Raw genomic sequence first — 26327 nt, 5'->3', positions numbered from 1 at the left:
GATGATATACCTACGGAGAGAGTAAAAAAATAACTTCTTTCCCTTTCCCTTTCCCTTTCCCTTTCCCTTTCCCTTTCCCTTTCCCTTTCCCTTTCCCTTTCCCTTTCCCTTTCCCTTTCCCTTTCCCTTTACCTTTCCCTTTCCCTTTCCCTTTCCCTTTCCCTTTCCCTTTCCCTTTCCCTTTCCCTTTCCCTTTCCCTTTCCCTTTCCCTTTCCCTTTCCCTTTCCCTTTCCCTTTCCCTTTCCCTTTCCCTTTCCCTTTCCCTTTCCCTTTCCCTTTCCCTTTCCCTTTCCCTTTCCCTTTCCCTTTCCCTTTCCCTTTCCCTTTCCCTTTCCCTTTCCCTTTCCCTTTCCCTTTCCCTTTCCCTTTCCCTTTCCCTTTCCCTTTCCCTTTCCCTTTCCCTTTCCCTTTCCCTTTCCCTTTCCCTTTCCCTTTCCCTTTCCCTTTCCCTTTCTTTTTCTTTTTCTTTTTCTTTTTCTTTTTCTTTTTCTTTTTCTTTTTCTTTTTCTTTTTTTTTTCTTTTTCTATTCCTTTTTCTTTGGATGCTGGGCCTCACGAATGAACTAGCCAACAACAAGTTCTATCTGAGGTATCTCCAGGCTTTATAATATCTAAGAAGATGTTTAAGGTACTTGTAAAGTCTTTATTCTGCGGTTCTCTCTTTTTCTACCATTTCCCATCCCTTTTCCATTTTCTCTTCACCAACGATTTTGCTGTGTCGAGCCTGTACTCCACATTTCTGGTATGAAGCGATCTGGCTGCGATCGCTAATGACTCATTTTCAAAGTGTTTCCCCGGGTTCCTCGGCTATGTCTTTCAATTCGATCTCCTCGTCGAAGATCTTTACGTCTTTCACGAAATACCAAACACCCACGTCAAATAACGTGCCGATCGATACGAAGCCTGGGAAGAGAGAGAGTTTGAGAGTTAATAAAACTAGCTGACAGCAGGAAAGAGGTTACAATTGGTATTTAGGGGGAAAATTCTATCTGTTATGGGATTTAGTTTTTAGGCGAATTGAACGTCAACTTACTAGCTGCAGTAAAGTTTAGCAGGTATCTCAGAGTCTCGCCATTGTAGAGCCAACAGTTGCCCGTACCTGAACACGTCTTTCCCCACACCAGGCAAGTTTTATCTAGAAATATGAAAAATAATTTATTCCGCAAAAAGAACATAACGTCCCTTGAAAAAAGCAATAAAGAATATGGAATAAAGCTCTTCCACTGGAGCAGGGCACTTTAAAGAATCCAATTTCCACGGGAAAGTATTATATATGTAAACATTTGATTATGAGTAAACCTAGGTGTAAGAGCAAGTACAGTTTCTATTGCACATACTACGTATTTGTAGAATAGAATAAATATGATAATTGTTTGTACTGTACAAATGACATATTTTGAAACATTACTATAAATTAGTGTCAGCTTTAGATGTTCTAATATACACGGTTACTCTATCAATTTTGTTAAGTACAAGGAATTTCATAATAACATTTTTTATAAAGTATCGTGGAGAACATTTTTGCCTCATACCCAGAATTTTGTTTTAAATCGCCTGATAATGCATGAAATTGTACATTTTTATGAAGTTATTCAGGTGGCTTTTCTCAGGTGACTCACCCTGTACATATATTAGTGTATATTCCACAGTCTGCAGAGTATTTTTGAAATCGTGGTGCAACCAGCAAGGAGGTGATTCCTTATGCACAAGTAACTCGAACATATACAATGAAATTTTTTCATTTAAGACTCCATTCTCGAGAAAATCAAATTTCAAAACTCATACGATACGCGCGCACCTGACTACAAATTAGCAGAATTGGTCAGTAAATACCCTACAACTGTAAATGAAATTAATCCTCGTCTAAAAATAGTTCGAAATTATGGAATAACTTTTTTTCATCGGGACTTTGCTATCGTGATAATCGATTTTCAAAATCCGTTAAGTGTGCGTGCACGGGTTTAAGAATTGGTTTCATTTTCAAATCGATTTTCTCAAAAACATAACCACGTTCGAAAAACGTTACTCTACAATTTCGACTGTTTTTGGGACAATGATCCACGACATTCCACGTACACTTGTTTCATACTTACTCCTGTATTCTGCACAATTTTCAGCCACATATGTACTAAACAAGGTTTCAAATTCGATTTTCTCGGAAATGAAGTTTTGAGTTAAGTGGGTAAACGTGTATGAAAAAATTTCGTTCTATATTTTCCAATTATTTTTACGTGAGGAATCATCTCGTTTCTGATTCTATCTGTACCATGATTTCGAAAACACCCTGTATATACACAGAGAGCAGGAATTCCCCATGAAAGATCAATTATACCATCATGATACGTAGCATTAAGAAACGTAACGTTAAACTTATGTCCACAAATATAAACGAAAAAATTAAAACTTTATGTGAACCACCGCTCTATATGTTATTTCTATGTACCCTTAGTTGATAATTTTAACACTCATGATTAAGTGTTTCTTTTTATATACACTATCGCTCATAAGTATTTGATCATCTACCTGTTTCTAACGTTCCGAAGCACGCGGAAAATCTCCTTATTTGCGAGAAAAGTTTAGGAAACTAATGCAACATAAGATTCGTTCTTTGAAGAGCTCTAGGAAATATTCTAAAACAAAGAAAGTTGTAAACTGCCGTATTAGATCTACACAGTTACTATATACATTCATAGTTGCTTCCTTGGAACCTACTGCCAGTGATTCCTGCTATGTATTTATGGAGACCTTTTTTTGAATTTATTAATTCCTTCACATACAAAAGATCAATATATCAATGTCTCCTGACAATTTGTTAATTAACAACAACACTGAAGAGATTACATATTACAATAAGCATTGTACGTCTATGTTATTAAAAGCAGAGAAACCAAAGTAAGTAATATAAACTACCTTATCTGGCATATTCTGTATCCAATTTTCATAACGATAAACAATGCTTGTGTAAATGAACAAATATTTATGAGCAATGGGCACTAGTATATGTAAACGAATATACTTTTCTTTCATAAAAATATTTACCTAAAATGAAACCAAACAGAATAGGTGAGGGTATAAACGCGAATAAGCTCATGATAGTTAATCCAAAACCCATTGCGACCGTCTTGTCCTTCTCGTCGACGCATCTGACAGAGACCAAGAAGTTGGACGCTCTTCCAGTGGCGCCACTGAACTTGAGAAGGCAAACCACAGCCAAAAAGACATAAAACTTGTGCATACAATCCACAGGACAAGCCCCGGGCGTGGCGGTACCCAAAATTGCTGACGTATCAGGTTCCGTAGTCTCAAACGGAATTTCCGTTGTATACGTCAACGTGTTGTTTGTGGACAAATATGCCGAAGAACGTGTAAACTTTGGCTTGACACAACTGCACTCCGTGTACACCTTGCTGCCATTAGTCTGGACCTGCAAGCGAAACAATGATATCGATGTATTGGAATTCAATGATAACGCGTTCATTACATCAATACTTTTTTTACTGTCTGTTACTTTTCTGACCAAGCAATGTAAAAGGTTTCCTCAAGTTGATACTTTCGGCTGCTTAGGTTTAACCCAAATAGATTGATTTCAAGGAAATTCTGAGTTTAGTTAATTAAAAGTATTATTCGAGGAAAACTTTCTTGTTTGTAAAGTTCAAAAGGTCGACTTCTTGATCGATAATATGAGATTCTTTACTTTTCTAATTTCCTCAGAAGATTATAATTACAGGTACTGGTTAGTCAACTTTCGGTTCATGTTTTTATTATTATTATTTGAAATATGCCTATGTTAATATTACATCGTTGCATATGAAATGTATTTTCTCTAATCAAGTATCAAGTTCGATTCCCCGTTACTTCCCCCATAATTTTGAAGTTTTCCATTGAAACAGATCTTACTTTATTTTTTTCAACTTTTAACAATCTACCAGCTTCATTGTTTTCGTATTGATAAGGAACAGGAATCCTTTAGACTTTTTTAAATATCATTTATAAATATCATTGCTTTCGATATTTTTGGACCTTTCAGTGACGTAAGTACCTGTCTTTAATTCTGGATTTCGAGGATGATAGTTAAACACTTCGCAAATTAAGGTAATTTCGCCGAAATCGTGACCACTAATTTTGTAGCATCATTATCTAACTTAAACTCATAAAAGTGGTCACTTACGCCAATTATACTGATTATTCATCCTGCAATGTCAGACTGATTCACATAAGTTATAGAAAATGATATCCTCTTTAATAGAGTGCTCGATAATACCTAATAATCTTGCGAAGTTCAATGTTCAGAAAAGCAACATGCCATGTACATGAGTCTATTAAATTAGCCGTTTAAATAGGAATGATGTAGATTGCAGAAATGTACATACATAAGTATGTGCTCAATATGAGTGTATGTGCAGGGCGTAAAGAAGGTGATGATCACGGCATTTACAAATAAATTTACACATCTGAAGTTGTAAAAATTTCGTTCAAAATTAAGCTTGTCTCTAAATTTCGAAATCAATTTTCTTTTTTATTCCTATGTATTCTATTTGAGAATCAGATAAAAAGTTCAGGAGAAACTAAATGCTGCAAGCGAACCGTTTCTTATTAAAATTCTGATGAAGTTTTAACCAATTAGATCTGTTCGGAACTATTTAAGGATTTCTATTCCAGTTCCATTTATTGGATACAAATTTAGTCATTTTTTTTTTAAGGAACCTGGCTTGTTTGCTGTTTATTGTCCTTCTTAAATTCTTTATTTTCCTATCAAGTAGAATATGTAAGAATAAAGAAATTCGAAATATTCGGAAGTGAATTTTGGCAACATGACCTTTTTTCATACATTGTTCAAAATATATTATACAGTTAAATTTAACAAAATTAGATTAAGCTCATGCCCCTTACTCGAGTTAGCGTAGGGCTAATAATTTAGTTTCATAATTATTAACAACGACTATCAGCATATATATATATATATATATATAGGGCTCCTTAATGGTCCAACTGGTCCTTACTGGATTATACCACTTTTACTGTTTACTATTTAGTAATAAGTGGTATAATCCAGTAAGGACCAGTTGGACCATTAAGGAGCCCGACATCCATGACATTTTCCAGAGACCCGGGGAAAGTGAGCTCGAAGCCTGTCATGCCGCGGCTGTACAACGGACAATGAAAACTGTAAGAGTGTAAATCAGGGGTGTCGAAGTTTCCTACTCTGAGAGCCGCACGAGTCGGGCCCTGGATCAGCCGCTTCCCCCACTTATTTTTCTCCAGGAGCTGCACGAAACCCGGCAGGAAGAGGATGCGACATCCGGAGGAGAAATTCATCAGAGTGAAGTAGGTGTGATGGGGGCCGGTCTCCTACGGCTCTATGCAGCAGGCGAAGAGGAGAAGAAGCTACTGCTTGTTCGACACCCCTGATGTAAATAGTAATGTACGGTCCAGGCTCGTACTCATAGACTGAAATGACTGGGATTCCAGCCTATCCTACGGGTATCAGCCTCCATCGGACACTACTATAGTTTTCCCTATCCATTGCACGCCCACGTTATCGTTGAATTTCGAGCTCCCCTTCCGCACGGCTCTGATAAACATCATGGAGGTCGGGCTCCCTAATGCCCCAACTGGCCCTCACTGGTATAATCGAATGGCTAATGATTCAACATAAAAAAATAAGTGGGGAATGTAGAATAATATTTGTTCACAGAAGGTTTTCTCTTTCAGAAAATTAATTCTGAAAATTTGTAAATTCGTCTGGTGTACGCGTACCTCGCTAAAAATTAGCAACATTTCTCAGTAAAGGTGGCATAACTGCTGGTGAAATGAATCTATGTACAAAGGTAAATTGATATTGTAAAATAGCTTTTTTGGAACGAAACTTTAGTTCAAGAAAATCGTAACATGCGCTCGACTAATATACATGTACCTAATCATAATCAGTTCCAGCTTCAAATGAAGTTTCTCAAAAACGAAGGTCCGTATAAAAAAAGCTATCCCAAAATTACAAAGTAGATATTCTTCCACATGGATTCATCTCATTTACAAATGTTTACTACTGTATTCTATCTATTCTTACAATTAGTCACGTGCACGTGTGACAGATAAGTTTGCAAAAAAAATCTGTTTCCTTTGAAAAGGAGCTCACTATGATGAAATTTTATTCCACATTCCCTATTCATTTCTTCATTCTAGAATTCCTACCATACCAGTTGTAGCACCGATTATGAAACATTCTATAGCCTATTCGCCTCTATTTAAAGTTTCAATTCGAAGCATTAAAAGAATCAACTCACTCTGGCATAGTGAAAGAGTGAAATGTTTAATGAAGATATCAAAGCAAATTGATGAAGTGATATCGAACCTTCAAGTTATGGCATCCGGCATGACAAGCTGAAATGAAGGTTTGGCCGTGTTCCGAGCAGACAGGATTATAAGTAACGTAGTCACAGTGGCATTGCTCGTTGCATGGGAGCAGCGTCTTCAAAGCGCCATCAGACTGTACCGCGATCTGATTATCATTGGCAGAGCAGCCAAGGAAAGCGTAAGAAATCATTCCCATCACTGATATAGCTCCCACCATTACGTTCCACGCAGCCAAGTATCGAGCCTTAGGTTTGTACTTAGAGATGATCAAACCAGAAAGAAGAATCCCAAAGGCGCTGAACACCAAGCCGACTGTTCCAGTAATTAACGATGAGACTGACGCTGATTGCTTGTACTGGGTTTCAATATATTTTGGCATGAATATCCAATACGGCATGTACCCCATGAAATAGAAGACAGTGGCCAGGTTGTTGCACATTAAAGTCGTGTTTGTCAGTAGACGTTTGAACGTCCTCATCATGTCTGAAATGGAGGCAGGCAGTTCTGGCTCCTGGTCTCCTTTTACGTTGGTAGCCGATTTGTTTCGCTCCAGAGCTAACACTTTACGGGCTGCTGCTCTTGGTAGAGTTTTCGGGAAAAGCGCAATCACGCTCGCGAAAATGAAGAGAAGAAACGCCAGAATGATCCATCCGAGCCACCAGGCGCCCAACCATCTGTTTGCGTTAAAATGGATTTGTCAGTTCGCTTGAGTGATTGGTTGTAAGGTAAGGTGTACTAAAGACTAACGGTAGGTTAATTGAAGATTATAGTTATAAAGCAATTCGTAGTCACATTCAGATGTTTCAACGCTTACCGTTTCATTATTATTATGGTAACAGTACCTATGTTAATGTCATAATTCCCACCCTTTGAAGACCATTAATTCTAAAATAGAGGATGCTCGAGGTTTACTTAAACCTCTATAATCTATCGATATCTTTCAGGTAATATAAGATAACCTATGGTTTATACAGAAATGGATGATTTTACGTGTCAAAATAGGACGCCGTTCAAGAGTAACGATATTGTAGCGAGGGCTTTATTTTTTAATTATTCATGTTTAAACATTCGAGTCGGCAGCGCCTCAAAAGTGGCAATTTGGTGATCAGCGGCTCGCGTTGCGTAGAGAAGAGAGTATCGCGTACTGTCGTCGTCAAAAAGCAAAGACGTATGGGTAGCAGCTTACGTCGTAGGAGCAGTGATAAACAGGTTTTTTTTTTTAAACCTACATATATGTGTGCAATGCACATTGTACATGTTCAACTCTGGCTGGACGAAATTTGACGTACGATAGGTTGGTAAAACCATCGTACAAATCGCTAGCACTGTTTCCAAGTTATCGTAGGACAAATCTTTAGAAAACTCGTAACGTCTATGGGCCCTTTCAAATTGTAGGTCACACAAAATTGATAGTTTATTTTTGAAAGATTATTAAGTGACTTGTAAATTAATTAATTAAATGGATATTTAATATACCTAGGATCCTGTGTCGTAATCGTAGGTGTCAAGCTTGGACTAATATAGAACTTGAGGGCGAACGAAGCTAGGCCGTAACCAATGGCTGGTCCCAGCATTCTCAGGAAATACGAGAAGCTGATCAATGCTGGTGTCTTCGACTTCTGTATGTTGTCGTCCATGTAAGACACTCCTAGCGTGTAATATAGCGATCCACCAACCCCTGATACCAGTTGCGCTATAAACAGCAGTACTTGAGGCGCGAAATTTCCATCTGCATCGTCGCATTCGTTTTCACGTATCTCCTTCCCGAGACATAGGAACTTCCGATGTTTGTCAGGTATTTGACTCGTATTCGTGCTTTGTGGCTTCGCTCCATATTCCTTCGTGAGTAGGAGAGCGTCTTCTCCTGGACCGTACAAGAAATGCGGCAACATCGTTAGACAGCAAAAGAGGACAACCTGAAAAACAAAACAAAGGTACTGATTACAAATCTCTTGATCGACAAGAATGCATTTGTTGCTTCACTGTTCACCATCATGGCGTTCATGGCGTTTCAAATTTGAATAATAATTTAAGCATTTTCGAAAATTAGTCAACCTCAAGTACTGTTAGATCATATAAGATGCCCTGTAACTAGTGGTACATGCGGAGGGGTAGTGATTCTACAAACTACATAAAAAATAAAGATCAATAATATAGAATAAAATTCTGTTATAATTCACTCAGTTTTCTAGAAAAAGACATTAATTTTCGGCCAAGCACACACGCACAGAAGTACACTTATAGGCGCCCGAGGGGCACCCGCTGCTGAGGTAAAGCCCAGTCCACACTTGAATGTTTATACTTTGAGTAGGGCCGAGCGCGCGCGAATAACGCATGTGTCTTTTTTCACGTGTTTCTCTGCTCACAAGGAGACACTAAAGTCCCTTAGACCCTCCTTACATTTTGATGAAATTTTAGTGGATAAATCTACAGGTGATATGATGGCATTCTGTAGAATATTTTGTGCCAATGCGCATTTTTATAAACAATTGATTTATACCCCTTAAAACATCTTAAGTTTAAAATTATATCATCGCTGTGTGGTAGGTGGAGTCACAAAACTGTTTACATCTCTTTAGGGTAAACGACTGTGACAAGAATGGTGATTTTTAATAGGAAGCCTCGGACGTAACAAAACTCTGTTACAAACGTCTGTTCTAAATGTTGCGTTATCAAGTTTAGAACCAATAAAAGTTAAGTTTAACATACAAAATGCAACATAAACTCCAAATCCATCATTAATGATTAAAACAAAAAGAGATCGAAAACCTGCGTTTAATACTTTTGGAGATAAAAAATCATTAGTGAAGTTGGTTTTCGTAAAAATCGGTAAAATCTGAGAACATTGAACACTTGCATCTCTTAAAAAATGTCGAAACAAGAGAAATTATGACTTCAATGAACTACAATATATTTCAATATCATCAAAATCCTAGACATCGAGGTATAAGAGTAATTGAGTTGGCGTTGAATGGTATAGGGATTGCAAATTTGCCGACTTTTTCAATTACAGGTAATTCGGTAAACTTTTCAATCAAAACCGGTAATTTACCGGTATATTTATATGGTATTGAAAATATAAGAGTAAACATTACAAAAAAAAACGTTTTTTAACTCTAATTGAGCATTATAAAAAATATATGCAAATGAAACTATTCTGAACATAAAATATAAAATGATATAACACAAAATAGATATATTCGTATAACTAATAGCAATACTTATTAACATGGATATTCACCACAAAAACAATGAAAAGACTAAGAGTCTTAACTTACATACATAATTAAATATTTTTTCTTTAACAATTCTTTTTAACAAATAAGCACGCAAAAAACATAATTTGTCTAAACTTTGATCTCCTGACCGCGATCTAATTTTTTTACAAAATACTCCAACCACGGATAAAGCGCTCTCAGATTCTGCACTTGTTGGTTGGGTAGTCATTAAGAAATCATATGCCATCTGTATATATTTTCTCCTTATTTTTTCTACTTGAAAATACGTCCATTTTCTTAGGACTGGGCCTCAAATTTTTATTTTAGTTTTTGTTTATAATGCTTTTTTTCGTCGATATAAAGAATAATATGAAAATTTTGTCTAAGGAAAAAACTTACTTTTTCTCTCAAACGCTACAACTCTTTCAATTTCTCATTTTTTTCTCTATAAAGTGGACAAATCCCCGCATAAATTATCTAACTTTAAGAAACTTCTATTTTTTTGCAATCAGATGACTGTGATAGGTGCTACACATCCCGCCAACTAGAGTTCCATCGTCGAAGAGGTGGACAAGATTCCACAATAACTAATAAATAATAAGAAGGATCGATATCAAAAAATATTTTCTGCAAGTTCAAAAATGCCTCCTTATATCCGAAACGTGTTTAATCCAATATGACGAACAGTCTTTTCAAACAAACTTCTTAAATATAAGTTACTTTTGGGGCTGTTAGACGAGAATCTTCCCTTAAAGATAAAATCATAAAAAACCAGAACATTGGATTTTGAGACCTGCAGAACTAATATGTTATTGAATAAAAATTTAATTTCTCAATTTATGAAAGAAATGATACCGAAACACCCAGCCTATTTTTTATGAACACTATGAATTTTATAAAGAGCATTAAATAAAGTATCAAATAAACAGTTTACAAATGCTTTTCACAGCAATTATGGTTAAAATATTGATAAAAGAACAATTAAATAAACGAAAAATATGTTAAATTATCCATCATTAAGAGGGGAAAATTTCCCCCCATTTTTCGGCGCAAATTGCATTCCGATATATGTTTTATAGATCAAATTTGATACGAAAAAGGCCCTAAATTCTTCAGCCCGGGACATTAACGCGTCAGCGTGGTCTAATACCGCAGCTGGACCGTCGCAAAGGTAGATATTTCTACGCCGAACGGTAGCGGTGCGATCGCACTCTTAAAATGGCAACCGCTATCTTCCCCGCCTGCTACGTCAAATTTAATATCCTCTGGCGAAATCCAAAAGCACCCTGTGCTCTCTACTGGCATCTAAAAGACCGTACACTTTCACCATCAGCTCATACATGGCAGAAGTTTCGGCGCATGGTTGTAGTGATTAAGGGAAGAAGACACTGAAAAAATCGCAATTTTCGACTATTTTTAAGAATTTTTTTTGCATTTTTGGCAAGTCTGAACCCTTGTTCAACTGTACACAACATGGTTTGACATTCAGTGTTGCCTTTCTACCAGAAAAACCAATTTTTCCAAAACCTTGCGAAAGAGCCGAAAACCAAAACCTTCGTTTTTCGGTATATTTTTCAATCATTTAGCTGTTTGAGTATATTCTACCGCTGGCTAGTGTTTTGGGAAATCCAAATTAACTGCATAACCTTGACATTGTGTATTTTCACCAATGGCCAAAATGCGTTTCACGATTCTGAAACGCACGCATGCTCTGTAACAGAATCCATTTGACTGCGCCTACTAAACTACGAACGCATTCTTACAAAGTACAGTGTGTGACTGAGTTCGTGGTAAGGCTGCGTATCCCTCGGCTATCTGTAACGGGGACAATAACTCAGCCATGTACAGTAGGTAACTCTCTAAGCGGGCCCAAAAGGGACTGTGGCTGCCGACAGAGGTCAATCTCTCCGGGCGCTAGACTCCATATTTCTTGAAATTATACAAAACTCCGGTTTACGTGAGAATACAGAGTGAGATTTTACGGTGCAGTGAAATTAGCTTGTATAAAACGAGTGAAATGGACCTCATTAGCCGAAAATATCGCAAGAGTAAGAGTAGAGTGCGGCGTGCTATTCGTTTAGCAAAACAAGCGGCGGTAGCTACTGAAATGAAGAGAAATGAGCCTGCAATAGATGATTCTTCATCTAGTGCCCATTTCGATAATGGAAAAGAGAAGGCGACTAGTACTAACAAACTAGAATACTTCAGAAATAATTAAGAAAAACCTGTTTCTGAAGTGCAGGATGAATTTTATATAGTGCACAGCTCTACAATTCAAGAGTTGAGAAAAACTGGACTTGCAGTGTTCGCCACTCAAAAATGATTATTCTGGATAGTGGCGTACAGGTAAAGTGACCATCCTTCTCAAACATACCGGAATAGTCCCAAATTTTCACCCTTTTCATCATTTTCATTTTGTCCCGTTTTGTTCCGAATTTTAAACATTTTTCCCCATTTATTATTACAATGTTACTCTGCCTCGATTAGTTTTCTAACTATAGAAAATTCCATACACACATATTTGTGTTTATAAGAAAAGTTCTTTATCCCTCCTTGGCCAATCATCCTGAATTCTGAATTTAGAAATCTGGTCACTTTACATATAGGAATTCACAAGAAAATTAACTGCAAGATGTATTAGTTGTGAGGAAATTATTGGGCAAACTTACACCAGCCCCAGAATAAGCACTGATGAAAGCACAAAAAGACCACTTTTCTTGATAAATAGGAAAATGGTGGATGCTTTTGTCTCTGTGGGAGCTGGTTACGCTGCAATGGAACGATTTGGAATGGAAACCGGTATCAATGTGCTTTCATCAACAGCATGGAAAACACACCTTGAAAAAATTCAAGTAATTAATAAAGAATTCAAGGAAAGTATTATCCGGAAGTCGTGCCAAGTTGTGAGAAACGTGCACATTGTTGATGAAACTGAAGTGCTCGATACGCAGATGACATTCGATGGATCATGGCACGAGAGAGGACATACTTCCCTCTATGGCATCGCCTTTGTCATAGACATAATGACAGGATTCGTTGTGGATTACAACGTGATGTCAAAGTATTGCCACATGTGTGCGATACGAACAACTGAATTCGAAGCAGATTCACCAGAATTTGTCGAATGGAAGAAAGTGCATGTGGAAATAGGAGAATGTCAGGTAAGTTTTGTGTGCGGATATTATTTTGATATATCCATAAAAAAAGAAAAATATGTATTTGCATGTATTATGTATATGCACGCATTTATTCTTTTAGATCAATTTTGAAGGATCCTCCGGAAGGATGGAGATCGCAGCTGCTGAAGCAATGTGGAAGAGATCCATCGAACATTGTAACATGCGATACACCAGAATGTTATCAGATGGCGATGCAAAGACCCACACCTATCTACAAAGTTTGCAAGTGTACGGTCCTGACATTGACATCCGAAAAGAAGAATGTGCAAACCACATTGCGAAGCGCATGGGTAATGGCCTTAGAAATGTTGTCAAAGAGTGGCGAGCCAAAAAAATGATACTTGGTGGCAAGGGTGAAGGCACACTCAAGGAATCTACCATTGACAAATTGACAACGTATTACAGATTATAAAGCGATTGCAGAAACATATATTTTATCAATTTGATATTTTCTGTCGGGTTGCAAAATTTACTTCTAATGTTAGAGGAATGCTATTGTAAAGTATATGCCAAATGTAAAAGCCATGGAAGATGCTGTGATGGCTACTTTAGATCACTGTAGCTCTACAGACAGCAAACCTAACCATGCCAGATGCCCTAAGGGCAAGGAATCGTAGTGTTTTTACAATCGAGCAAAAACTACTAGACGAAAACCAATGAGCCACACACACATGTCACTCAAGCTGTCTGAAGATGTCGCCACCAAAGTGAAACCCCTATATGAAAGACTGTCGAATGAAAATTTGATGGCACGGTGCTGTAAGAGAGGCACTCAAAATGCAAATGAATCTCTCCATGCAAAAGTGTGGAGATTCTGCCCGAAGACAACATTTGTATTGAAGGCGAGGCTTGAAGTAGCTGTGACACGTGCTGTTTCAGAATTTAATATGGGTTGTATAGGCTCATTAACAGTGAGGAAACAAACAGCTGGGGAAGTTGTATCTGAAATAGCTATAAGTATAGCTAGAGACAGAGACAACAGAAGAGAAACGTGCAGTGCACAACAGCAATCCACTACAAGAAAGCGCTTTAAAAAGAAACAAAGCACAAAGAAAATAGCTGCTGAGAGGAAGAGACGCAAGATTGATGAGGATGTGTATCAACCAGGTGGATTTTAGACTATACAAAAAGGAAAAATGGTCTGGAATTTACTCTTTAGATTTAAAATGCATTTATTTCAAAACTTACTTTTTTAATATATTTAATGTTCCTTGCGCAAAAAAAAAATTATGTATCGGCATGAAGAAACCTGCAAAACTCTTTGCGCTGTGCTTGCTTCTCCTCAAAATTTTGATCAAATTTTGCATTTTTGACATTTAATAAATTCAATAATTTTTAGCTTAAAAAGTATGAGACGTAGAAACTTCTCGATACTGGGTCACTATACCGATCCTGGTCATTGGCGGACACGCATAGTGCACAGTTGGTTCCAGGGTATACGACATAACCCGAGCGCAGCAGTATATATCAGATGTCATGTAAATCGGACTATTTTTAACGAAGCTAACTTTAAATTATGCAATTCATTTTTTCCATGTAGTTTCCTTCATTATGGTCCGAATTACGTCGTTTCTGGTGTTATTTTCATCAGAGAAACGTAAGGTATCGATTGGCGTCGTTTCCCCAGAGATATGATGAGAAATGCGGAACTTGAAGATTTCTGACTTCGTAATGGGTATTCCAATCCCTTCGAGGATCGAAAGCGATAAACACTCGGTAAGTCACGGCGTGATAGTGTCTTCGCCATGGGGTGCCAGGCGGCATCTCTTTGAGGAGCGTCGCGAGAGAATCGCCCTGTATTTCGGTGTACACGTAGGTAAAAGTGAATTTTCTCGAAAATGAAGCGCGAAATCAAAAAAATTTAGTTTTTATTTTGAACTTATTTCTCCATGTAGAATTACCACTCTTCCGCTTGTACCATCCGCTAGTATTACATAAACTGACAACGACAGTAGATGAACTTCAGATCGTCGATTTAGCTAAAAATTTGTACATGTAGGTACACTACCTACCTACTGCCAATCGATTCAATGTATCATTATATATTAAATACACCAGGTAGCTACAATACTTCAAATTTTATGAAAAACTCAAGTTCACTGGTGCGTCTTTTCCTGGTCATGTACATAGTATGTAGGGGAGACCAAGACAAAATCGAGACGTTAAGAATAAAATCTCATAACTTTGACATTATTAAGTAAAAAAGAAACTGCAATTGGGATTTATTACAATAAACTCTTTTTTAAATAATAGTCCATATCCAATTTTTTTAATAGAAGGAAAGATTACAAAAAATAATGATTTAAAATATGATCCGTTTTTACGATTTTACTCCATGGCCTGAGTAAAACCGGGTATCATATAATTCTTCAGTTCCCCAACCAGTTAGAACAAGCTCTAAACTGCACCCACAACCTTCATTCAATTTCGATGAACCATATGATTCTTGGACATAAATGCAAATGTCTTCAACGTTTTTATCACCACTATTACCACTATCCTTCGGTATTTTGTTTAATTTTGTGGTTTTCGTTCTTTTTAGTTGTAGTCCTCTATTAAGATTTAGTTTTAATTTTGATAACTGCCTCTATTTTGTTTCTTTGTTATACACATTTTGTCCAAAACCGGGCACCCGGTTTTACCTCGTACGGTTTTGCCATAACATACAATTTTGTAAATATTATGAATTATCAACAATACCATGGTGAAGTAAAACAAATCTTTTAATTATTTACACTTTAATATGCAACAATGAACATAATTCACACCAAAAAGTATCTACCTGAATACTGTCAAAAGTTTTTGAAGTTTCTTAATGATAAAATTTAGATCAGAGCCTTCAAAACACACATAAGACGATATAACTTTAGTAAGCACGCTTGTAACACAATCATCTTTTGTAGATGAAATAATACATATCCCGAGAATATGTCGCTGTTACGACGCGGGAAAATTTAAAGGAATTTAAAGATAATACTACGTCCCGCTTTTACCCAGGTACTCGCTTTTGTCTAAGTTTCCCATATATAGATTTATATGTGAAAAAAGGTTTGATTTAACCCTTGCCCTACTTTGGCGAGTCCCACTCGTGGTGAAAATTTCGGACCGAACATGATTATCACTAGTCAGACTCGTGATAGAAATTTCAGACTAAACATGATCATCACGAGTTAGTCTCGTGGAATTAAATTAAAACATGAACACGAATTACTGTTTACAAAGTTTCGATTAAAAGTGCATTTGATGTCCACAACAGTTCATTCCGGCCCATCACTTTGGTCCGCTCGGCGGACGTCGTCCCTAACCGGTTTGGGCCGGATTTTCTCCTGCTAGGTAGGGCAATGGGTTAAATAACTAATTATAGAAATAATGGAAAAACAGTAAAAATGTGTATAAATACTTATGTGTTATGTATTATCCCCTTAAGTTACGTTGGCAGCTCAACTTTTGGGGGTAATCTAGTACAGACACACGAAGAGGTCTACTTTGAATTTTAGCCAGTAAAAGCTATTCAAGATACCAGTTCGAAACTTTGCACCTTCATTTAGGTATAGATACATATTTTATCAAGTAGTATAAATTTGTTCATAATCTTAGTTCTAACAAGATTCATTTGACAAACATCATATTCAAATGATGTGCCAACGATTTGTCTAAAGCCTCAAGAAAAAGTACCACTTAGTATATACAATGATTTCCATTTTATTTGCCTGAGTTATAAAGGAAAGAAATTGCCTGGTTATATTTCCACTGACGATAAAATTCATCTAACACGAACGTTCAGCGTTACATTTTTACCGTCTGATTTTTAATATACAAGATTTACTTTAACTCGCCAATCGTCTCCCGTTAATAGTGAGTGTACATTTTCTCATATTTACATTCGCATTGTCAAATAATGCTCGTCCTTGGAAAATGCCATACGCTTCTTCAAGATCCTCTGTTTAAGTTTGCAACGATCGTCTGATACGATTGTCTACATGTGTTTACAAACCATATTTACCTTGACGTTATCTGACCGATTATTCTGACAATAAATCACTGAGCATTCAACTGTCTTGCACGAGATAAATCTGGAGTAATTAATTCGACGAAAAGCTGTAATAAATGACGACAAATTGGTAAAAATGTTGCTGAAACTGATTTTGTATAAGAGAATTTCCGCAAAGCGAAATGTTTCCTAGGTCCCTTTTAGAATAGCAGTTAATTATTAGATAATAATTACTCAAGAGATTAGATCTGCAGCACGACCAAAGGGCATTTACAATTCCAAAGGAAAACGTTTTTAAACGTATGATGATACGAGTTTTTTCATTTGGCGTAGCCCCTACAGCACACTTTGTTACAGGAACGTTGCAGAACCGTTGCGCTGCAACATTTGGAACATTGCACGAAATGTTCCCGGAAAGTTACAAGTAAATTGCTATGTTCGCCTTGCGTGACATTGTAGGAAATATTTCTGCAACATTGTTTCGGAATTTTACAGCAATGGTCACGCAACGTTTCAGAGATATTACACAGCAATGGTCCCGCAACGTTTCGGGCAGTAGGGCCAAAAATAAAAATAACAGTATATATAAAATATACCGACGTGTATAAGGGGGACGCGACGACATGAATATGTACAGATTCGTCGTAGTAGTATAACGCCCGTGTTTCTTTTTCTCATAGAAAATGTTCTTTAACCCCAGGGAGATTCGAACCCACGACCTGTAGCACTGTAGACGAACACTTTACCGCCGCAGCTACAACCGCTGATTGAGAAGATTGCTTACGTATTCGCGACTTATAACCCTACCGTGCAAAATTTTAAACTCAAATAATTAAAAACCGAATGCTCGTTTTGACAAACACCATTACATCTCCCTAATTGTGGAGCCGGATATCTCACAACAAATTCATTTCGACGCTTGATGCTGTATTAAATTGATTCATATTCTGTTATGAAATATCCTGCGTAGTACAAGAAAAGATTTTTTTTTAGTGCATTTTTAATACAATTTAACACAGTTTAACATAAATGTTTTATATATTCTAGTTTTTAGTGTTTGTGGATTTACATTCCACAGCTCCGACTTCTTTACAAATATATTTTATTGCTGTATACAGTTTAACAGTTTGCTTAAACAATATAGTGCTAATCAAGTAATTTTATTAATTATTTATACCACATATTGTCAATGTTTGCATATAATTCTTCGGAGGTGGCCTGTGGAACCTAAGACTGTATTCTGTGTGTCGACATTTGAGGAACGCAACCGTAGAATGCGAGTGAAAATATATAAGTCGGTATTCTGTGATCGTCGTTGCAGGAACGACCCGCAACGTTGCACTCGCAACCTACGAGCGCTGTTCCTGCAACGTTCCGCACTATATACGGAATTACGCGGAACGTTCCTGAAATGTCGATACACAGAATACAGTCTTAGATTCCACTGGCAACCACCTAGAGAATATACGCGAACGTGGACAATATTTGATATAAGTAATTAATACAATTACTTAATTATCACTACTAGGTTTAAACAAACTCATTAACTATATACAGCAACAAAATATATTTGTAAAGAAGTGTTACATGTGCCAATTACTGGTAGTGTCCCTACTATTGCCATTTAATTTGGTATACCTAATAAAAACGTTCCGCAATGTCGAGTGCAAATATGTAAGTCCGTATTCTGTGATCGTCGTTGCAGGAACGACGCGCATAGGTTGCGAGTGCAACGTTGCACTCGCAATGAGCTATAGTACTTACTAGTAAGTACACATGTTAGAAAAAACTCCTAGGGGTTGGTTGTTTATTTTGGAAACATTTATATGTAATCAATTTATTTTAAAAACCGAAAAAATTAAAAAACGCAAAATGTGTGATAGAATATACTATAAAGTACCTTACACTCTCTTTTAATTTCTAACTACTCAGAGTAATAATTTTAAGGAAAATAATCAGCTACCTCCTATCAGAAAATATGACTCTCATCTTATATTAATTGTACACTATTGCAAAAAAAATGATTGATATATAGAGTCATATTTTCTGGTAGGAGGTGCATATATATATATATATATATATATAGGTACTTGATATGTACCTTCTGAATATTATTGATATTCACTTATGTAACCGAACTCAAGTTCATGCCTACTAGCTCTTCCGAAATCTACTTAATAATAGAGATGTAGGGGAGAGTAGGGTAAAGCAGAACGGGTAGGTAAAACGGAACATCATTGTTTCTCTTAGATGAGAGCTGCGAATGAAATGGTATCACGTGACATGGGACCAAACGGTCCTCACAGCCTTTACCTTTCGATTAACAGTGTTGTAAACATTTCCGGTACCGAAGTTTCGATATTGTGTTGTAGTTTCGACTATCTTTCCTCACTTGGATTTAGAAAATTTATAACGGCAAGAACACCGTTGGATTCTATAGTCCTTACCCTACATTTTGACGTTTAACGCAGTTCTGTACCTCACGCTGAAGTGTAAATATTAAATGTTTACTAAATTACCGCATGTCGGGCAAAGCGGAACACTTTTGCGCGGGGTAAAACGAAACACCTGTTTAACGCACTTCCACCAATCCAATTGTCTTGAAACTTTGCAGGAGTGCGTAGTTATGATGAAAATACAAAATTATGAGAAAAAAACCGGGAGGGGTGAAGAACTTATCCAGTCATCAATAAATATAACCCATAACCACAAATCCAAACGACTTGAAATCAGCCTGGAATCACGAATCAAATCAATTCAATCGATATGAAATCAGCATATAACCACAAATGCAAACTTAGACACGAAAAAATTAAAAATACAAAAAAATATAAAAAAAATTTTTTAAGTTAAACAATTTTATTTAAAATGCACTAAAAAATAAAAAATTCTCCATGCACCGGTTGATATTCATTTTTCATATAAAAATCCATGTGTATTTGATTATTTTTAGTAATTTGTATGCTATCTGATAAAATATTTTTTCTTATGTGCATAATCTATATTTTTGTTATATTTTATTTGTAATAGTTATACCTAAAACATATATTTATAGTTTTTTTACATAAATGAATACTTTTTAAATCATAAAAAGAAAGATTTTGTACGTTTACATGGTCTTCAAGTGGGTGTTCCGCCTTACGCTACTACTTGAGCGAGGCGAAGATTTCAGTATCTCCGGTAAATCTCAATTTCCTTTGTTGCCAAATATTTTTCTTAACCAAGGCTTTGATTTTCTTATAGCCTAAGTGTCTTTTTTCCTTCCAACTTTATGTTATCACCCTCCAAAATTAAGCGTTCCATTTTACCCTACTCTCCCCTACTTCATATCACTCTATATTTCTATATGCCCGTAGTAGTACTACCTTGCCCGAATTTACTTTTCCTCAGAATATCAATAATTGCAGAAATTACAACTGCACCGTACATACATAATGTACAGTGTGAAACCATTCAACTGGGCGTTGTGCGAAAATAGGGCCGAAACTATTTGTCGCACATTTCCATATTCCAATTATCAAACAGTGCGAGTGTACCTACTCAAATATGCATTGAATAAAATTGAGATTCTACAGTATTCGAATGTTATACTCAAATTAGTGGTGTATTTGAATATCTGAATACTCGAAATATTGAATACGATCTGAATCTTTAAATATTCCAATATCACGTTTGTGTAGCTGCATCTACATTTGCAACGGACAAATCTTTCTTCATTCAACCGGAGATAAATCTGTACAAATATAATAAACATATTTTTCCTGCTTCTGTTAATAGATGGTTCAGGGGATTGAACACCATCCGTTCAAAGTTCGAATTAGCCTTTCCCTAATTAATCTAAAAACTATTTATCGAATCAGGGAATATGTTTAGACCAAAGTTAGTCGGTTGTGAATGTAAAATTTCATCGGAATAGAACAATTTCAGTATCCAAATATTCGAATGGACCAGTAATTCAAATGAAGTATTGGAATACTGCAATATTTAAGTAATATTCCTAACATGCGAGTACTTGTGAAGCATCCAAATATTGTATTGCTCGAATAGTCCCCAGCCCTACGTGGAGGGATCTATAATTAGGGGCAAATTGTTTTCAAAGTAATTACTGAAAATACGTGGCGGGAGTTGTTTTGCGCAACAGCATCAGCGTCTTTTCATTGTTCGGTGAATGGAGCGCTTAGCTAAGCACACGGTGGCGAGAGTACGATGGTAAGAGGCGTGAATGAGCGTAGAGCTACGATTTCAACGCTTCCTAATTTAATTAAGAACCGACTAACCAGTGGGTTATGACGTCTCCTAGTTTATTCTTCGGGGCGTGTGCCGACAACTCATACTTTTCTCTGCATTCTTCGGTCACCGTGAAAGAGAAGGAAAGAGAGGCAGAGAGACGTGTACCAAAAAATCGTGTATAGAAAGATTCGGATGCATTGTAGATGGAATTATTTCGTAGATACTTACGGTGTAAATTCCAAACGCGATCCATCGAGGCCTATGACCTCTTCCTGCGTAATAAGACAGGACCACTGATACGAACAGTTGCGAGATATCGTTTCCCACAGTGATAAGACCTAAGGAAAAAAGGCAAAAAAAAAGAAAAATGAAAGTCTATTGTCCCAGATACTGGAAAATAATTAAACTGTGTCAGTGTGTATTGATACGCGATATGAAATCTGAACGTTCGATATTTACTGCTGAATATGGGGTGCACTGCACACTTCAAGTGGTTTTCACTTTTTTTTTTATAGAGTATAGATTATTTCCTACAGGTGCTCTAAAATACTAAAAGAATTTTATGTTAGTTTATGTTAATGGAGCGTTAAATACTGTCGACGAAAGTGAAATGTTATAATATTAGGAACTACAGACACGAACACAATTATAAGAATATGACATGTGATATGACTGAATGAAATACTTTCCTACTTGTTAGAGCCGAGTGTTGTCTGCCCTGAAAATGTTTCTATTGTAAGGACGTATCACGGAATTTTGATATTAAATATCTGTCTCCTCGAAGAAAATCTTTTCACAAATACTTTAAATTTTGGGTCACTCCATTTCTCTTATAAAAATTGAATCCCTAAAGTGAATACATTAATAACATGCGAGAATTTAAAAAAAAACTCTGTACAAAACTTTACTTTTTCGTCTCCGATTTTTGTAGAATTGTCTTACGTAGGTAGTATAGAAATTAATTTTGATAACTGAATTATACGGACTCACAATTAGATGCATATAGATATATACGAATGGGCGAATAAGAAATACAGTGACAGTAGATAAGTTTCGATCAAAGCTTAAAAAGGAAAAAAATTCAAATCAGCTTCGAAAAATTAAAAATTCACTAAAATGTAAAAAATAATTGAATCCCTTATTTAATCTACGACTCTCATATTTTTTAAGTCGGCGCCAGATTTACACAGTGCAATGATGAGACGCTTACTAAAAAAATATGAGAGTCGTCGATTAAATAAGGGATTAAATTACCTTTTACATTTTAGTGCATTTTTATTTTTTTGAAGTCGGTTGTAATTTTTTTTATTTTTTTGTCTTTTCAGTTTTATATATATATTGACACAACATGCTTAGGAGATATGCGTGTACGTATATAATATAATAATAATTAGGTCACAATAGTCTATTATTAACCAGAAGTGGCAAAATATTGGGCCAATATTGATGCAGTGTAGGATTATCAAAATCGGTTCATATGCTGAAGAATTATGCGGGGACGAACATAAATTTTTTTTTTAAAATATACATACGGGTGGAACCTATAACCTCCTCCTTTTTAAAGTCGGTTAAAAACTACTTTTTATGGCATTACAATACGGGACCGTAATTTTTCAATATTAATAAAACAGATTTGCAGCGAATCGAGAGATTTCAGAATGAAATTCGTACTCCCCTAATTCAGCTCCACCAGACATTTTATTTTTCCCCTTAAATCAGATCCATAATAAGAGACCAAGGACTCAAGGACGCAGACATTGCTTAAAGCAACGTAACACTGAAATTTCCGTTATTACATATATGTGTATAAATCGATTATAATCGATTTCAACATTTGGACCGTTTTGAAGAATAACATGTACACAAGAATTTTGAAGAATATCGAGAGATATCCCAAAACGTATCATCCTGCCACCTTCCATGGGAGAGAGACGTTTCACTGACATTCGATTCTATTATTTTACTCTAGCCCCAAAAAATCTGCAGAATAATCGCATGAACGTGGGATTTTCAATCAACGTCCGTGACTCATAAGATCGACGAAGAAAAAACTTTCCAACGTTTCCAAGCGTCTACACTCTCACCTGTTGTCTTCGAAGGTATCTTGAACCTCTTTTCGATGGTGGTAATGGTGCCGTTGAAATACGCGTAACTGGCTGAAAATATACATCCGAGCACACCGTAAAGAAACACATAAGCCTTCTTGTTGGCGAATCTCTGCAAGGTCAAGCCGCGTATACACCAGATGCCGCAGGAGGTCTCGTCGGTGATGGGCAGCTCCCTGAATACGTCTTCGAGGCCCCTGGAGCTCGGTGTCGTCGGGGTTGTCGGCGGGGTGGTCGGCACCCTCAACAACTTCTGACTCTCCGGCCCGTTTTTCTCGTGGTTGCTGGTGTTATTCTTCATGTTCGCCAACGTTCGGCACGTTGACTGGCTTAGCAAGCAACGCCAATCTGCAGCTACGAGATCAGTCTGACCTCAATCGCTGGTCGCACGTTTTCGATGTAACTCTGCCGTTCTCGCGGCCCTTGGCATCGCTTTTTTCGTACAGCCACCCTTTTCGGCACTCTTTGCAATGCTTCCCGGACTTCCTGCACTGTTTACTTTTGCACGGTCACGTGTTTTCCATGTTTCGGTGTCCCGTGGCTAAACGTCGATCGCACGTTGATCCAGGGTTTTCTTCTGTGTTAGGGTTATATCAATGTCTCTTTACCTACGAATTTCAAAGAAGTCGTTAGAACTCGAGAACTCTCATTGCAGGGGTGGATAATGGGGGTTTTGACACGTGTAGGTATATCAATGGCTTATGGAAACTGTAGGGTGATACATTTCGAAGGACATTTCGTTATGACTTTCTTTAAAGCACTATGAAGTTTGGTAACTGGCGGCACAAACAAATGACGCGTAGAAAATAATACCATGAGATGTATTGGATATTTGGTAATTTGTAAAGTCAGTTGTAAAGTTTAATTCATTGACGGACAACTACCTGTGAGTCGGTTTTTTAAAGTACATACATACTTAATTCAAATTCTCATAAGCCAAAGTGAATATTCTATAATCATTTCTTGTTGTATATAAATCATCGTTACCACTCATACGAATGAAAAGAGTAAGTTGATAACCAAGATTATAAAAAATTAACCAGTCGAAAAAGTGAAAGAGGAAAAGAAGCCTTGGTTATTCGCCCAATTCATTGAAAATGTGGTGTTCCTTGTTATATCAGTTACAACAAAATATTCGGAATATAAGTACATATGTACAAAAAACTAAAGACTAAAAATTCTATACAGAGTTCAGTGAAAATGAGCATGAAACGATCCGAGACTCACAATCGGAAGAGCCGATGGCATCGTATAAGGTAATTAAACATACCTAACGTGATGGCAAGAGCGTGTTGCAGTAAAGACGGCCGAAGGGGAAGCTCGGCCGGTTTGTAGGACCTCACGCCGTACGGTGGATCTAAAACGGAAGCTCGAGATCTGGAGGAGACGTGCGGACTCCGAATCGTGGCAAGGTCTGCGGGCACGGTGCCGCGGAAAATACGAAATACGAAATGCAAAATGCGAAATGCGAAATGCGAAATGCGAAATGCGAAATGCGAAATGCAAAATGCGATATGCGAAATGCGAATCCGGTATACGAAAAGGCACGATATTCTTTCCGAACTGTAATCGTCTTCTGAACGCGACAGAAATGAGACCGCCTTCGTCACCTCCTGCGGATCCCCACTATCGACCCTGAGGAGCCGATCAGACGACGGAGGATCACGGCGCGGACAACTGTGATGCATCTATGGTACTTCAGTCCGCGTTGCTGTTATCAGGCGGGCACATTTTCTACCTCTCTTACAATCATTCCGTGTCTTCTTCCCCCTCTTTTCCATCTATCCTTGGCTCTCCTACTCTCTGTTATTTCCACCACTCTCTGTCTCTCTATTTCTATTTCTCTCCGTTACTCTAACAGCAGAGGAATCAGCCTATCCTCATCTAACGTCGCATTTTCAGATCTACGGTTGATAATCTCTATATACTTACCGAGACGCGCCGATAATACCAGCCGGAGTAGGGGCTCGATTCGACGTGGACAGATAAATATTACGTCAAACGGGAAAGTGAAAGAGAGAATTTCTAACGATCAGAGTCGTGTGGCGATTCGGAGCCACTGTTGGATAATAAAATTGTAAAACGTTGGCTGGCTTTTGTAAATGTTTGCTTCAATTGGTTTCCCTTGTCTGCGCTGGCTTTGACAATGAGGAAATTCGACGAAGAAGATAACGAAGATCACCATCGGCTTGGAACAGTAAATCTATCAACGCTTGCAAACATTGCAGGTACTAATTGTAAGTATTGTAGGGAAGTAGTTACGTTTCGAATGCAGAACTAAATAGCCGTAGCTGTAGCCTAATGATTGCAAGTTTCAGAATTCAAAATGCAAGTGTAAATTGATCAACTTAGTGACTACAAATTTGCTCATTAAGTTCACTCTCTCAGCATGAAATACATGTATCTAACGTTCCTTCTTCCTTCATTTTTTATTACCAACACACCATTCGACTACCGGCCACAGTAATAAAATAGGTATTAACGCAACAGCAATGAAACAGCAACGACGCGAGAACATTCGTCGGAAATATAATGTAGGTACCTACCTACTACAAAATGACGATTTAATGTCAATGTAGGCGGTGTATTGAAAACCAACCTAATATCTGAGAGGCGTCACGAGAAGAACCAAAGGCAAACCAAAGCAATAACAAATTTCCTGACAATTACGATAACATAGACCAAGCGTGCGTTAGGCGAAATGTTCTGCAATTATTTCATAAGTAGCCAGCATGGAAGGTGACTGTTCCGTTCGAATGTATCTCCGCGTGTAGGACTAGTCGAAAAATAGAGATCTCAACGAGATAGACGAGGTCTTGGCTGTAGGTATGGTGTCTATGCTCGTTTCTAGTCAACCTCCGAGAGTAGAGTCTCACATTGTGAACCCATTATGATTTAATAGAACCGACGTGATGTACACACACGCACACACCAACGCGACTGGTAAACTCTTCCGTCTATTGCCGCGCATTGCTAATGGCACACACCAAAACAGCTATACCGCTAATAGCCGCTGGTTAATTGCTGAAATGTAATTTTCGATCGAAGAATGGATAGGCCTGTAAGCGCCGCCTCGTAGTTGTGTTGACAATGTTGACATTGAGACACTACCTTCTCTCCGCGAAGAATTGGTCCATTCGCTTTTCACTATCCAGACGAACAAAACGCTGGAAAGTATCTTCTTCTGAACAAACTTCTATAGGGGTTTTTATTAATATTTCTTTTCCGAGTGTTAATATTTTGTGTCTGGGA

The 26327-nt window shown here is 37.3% G+C and overlaps 2 protein-coding genes across 2 annotated transcripts; one reads left to right on the top strand and one right to left on the bottom strand.

Annotated features, from left to right (window-relative positions):
- Nucleotides 1-684: 684 nt before the first annotated feature.
- Nucleotides 685-24741, bottom strand: Oatp58dc (Organic anion transporting polypeptide 58Dc). The gene is made up of 8 exons (XM_076807486.1): nt 24346-24741; nt 23055-23683; nt 21199-21308; nt 7829-8268; nt 6351-7026; nt 3041-3425; nt 1035-1136; nt 685-904 (listed from the first exon to the last, which is right to left on the bottom strand). Exons 2-8 carry the CDS (start codon nt 23374-23376, stop codon nt 783-785), a joined length of 2157 nt encoding a protein of 718 aa, XP_076663601.1. The 5' UTR covers nt 23377-23683; nt 24346-24741; the 3' UTR covers nt 685-782.
- LOC143366414 (uncharacterized) lies at nt 12548-13176 on the top strand. The gene is made up of 2 exons (XM_076807487.1): nt 12548-12731; nt 12829-13176. The coding sequence occupies exons 1-2, from the start codon at nt 12594-12596 to the stop codon at nt 13159-13161; spliced, it is 471 nt and encodes a 156-aa protein (XP_076663602.1). The 5' UTR covers nt 12548-12593; the 3' UTR covers nt 13162-13176.
- Nucleotides 24742-26327: the final 1586 nt, after the last annotated feature.

This window comes from Andrena cerasifolii, chromosome 2, assembly GCF_050908995.1.
Source record: "Andrena cerasifolii isolate SP2316 chromosome 2, iyAndCera1_principal, whole genome shotgun sequence".
In the NCBI taxonomy this organism is placed as follows: Eukaryota; Metazoa; Arthropoda; class Insecta; order Hymenoptera; family Andrenidae; genus Andrena; species Andrena cerasifolii.
Note: the sequence above shows the minus strand (reverse complement) of the source record. Positions and strands in the feature narration are given on the sequence as shown.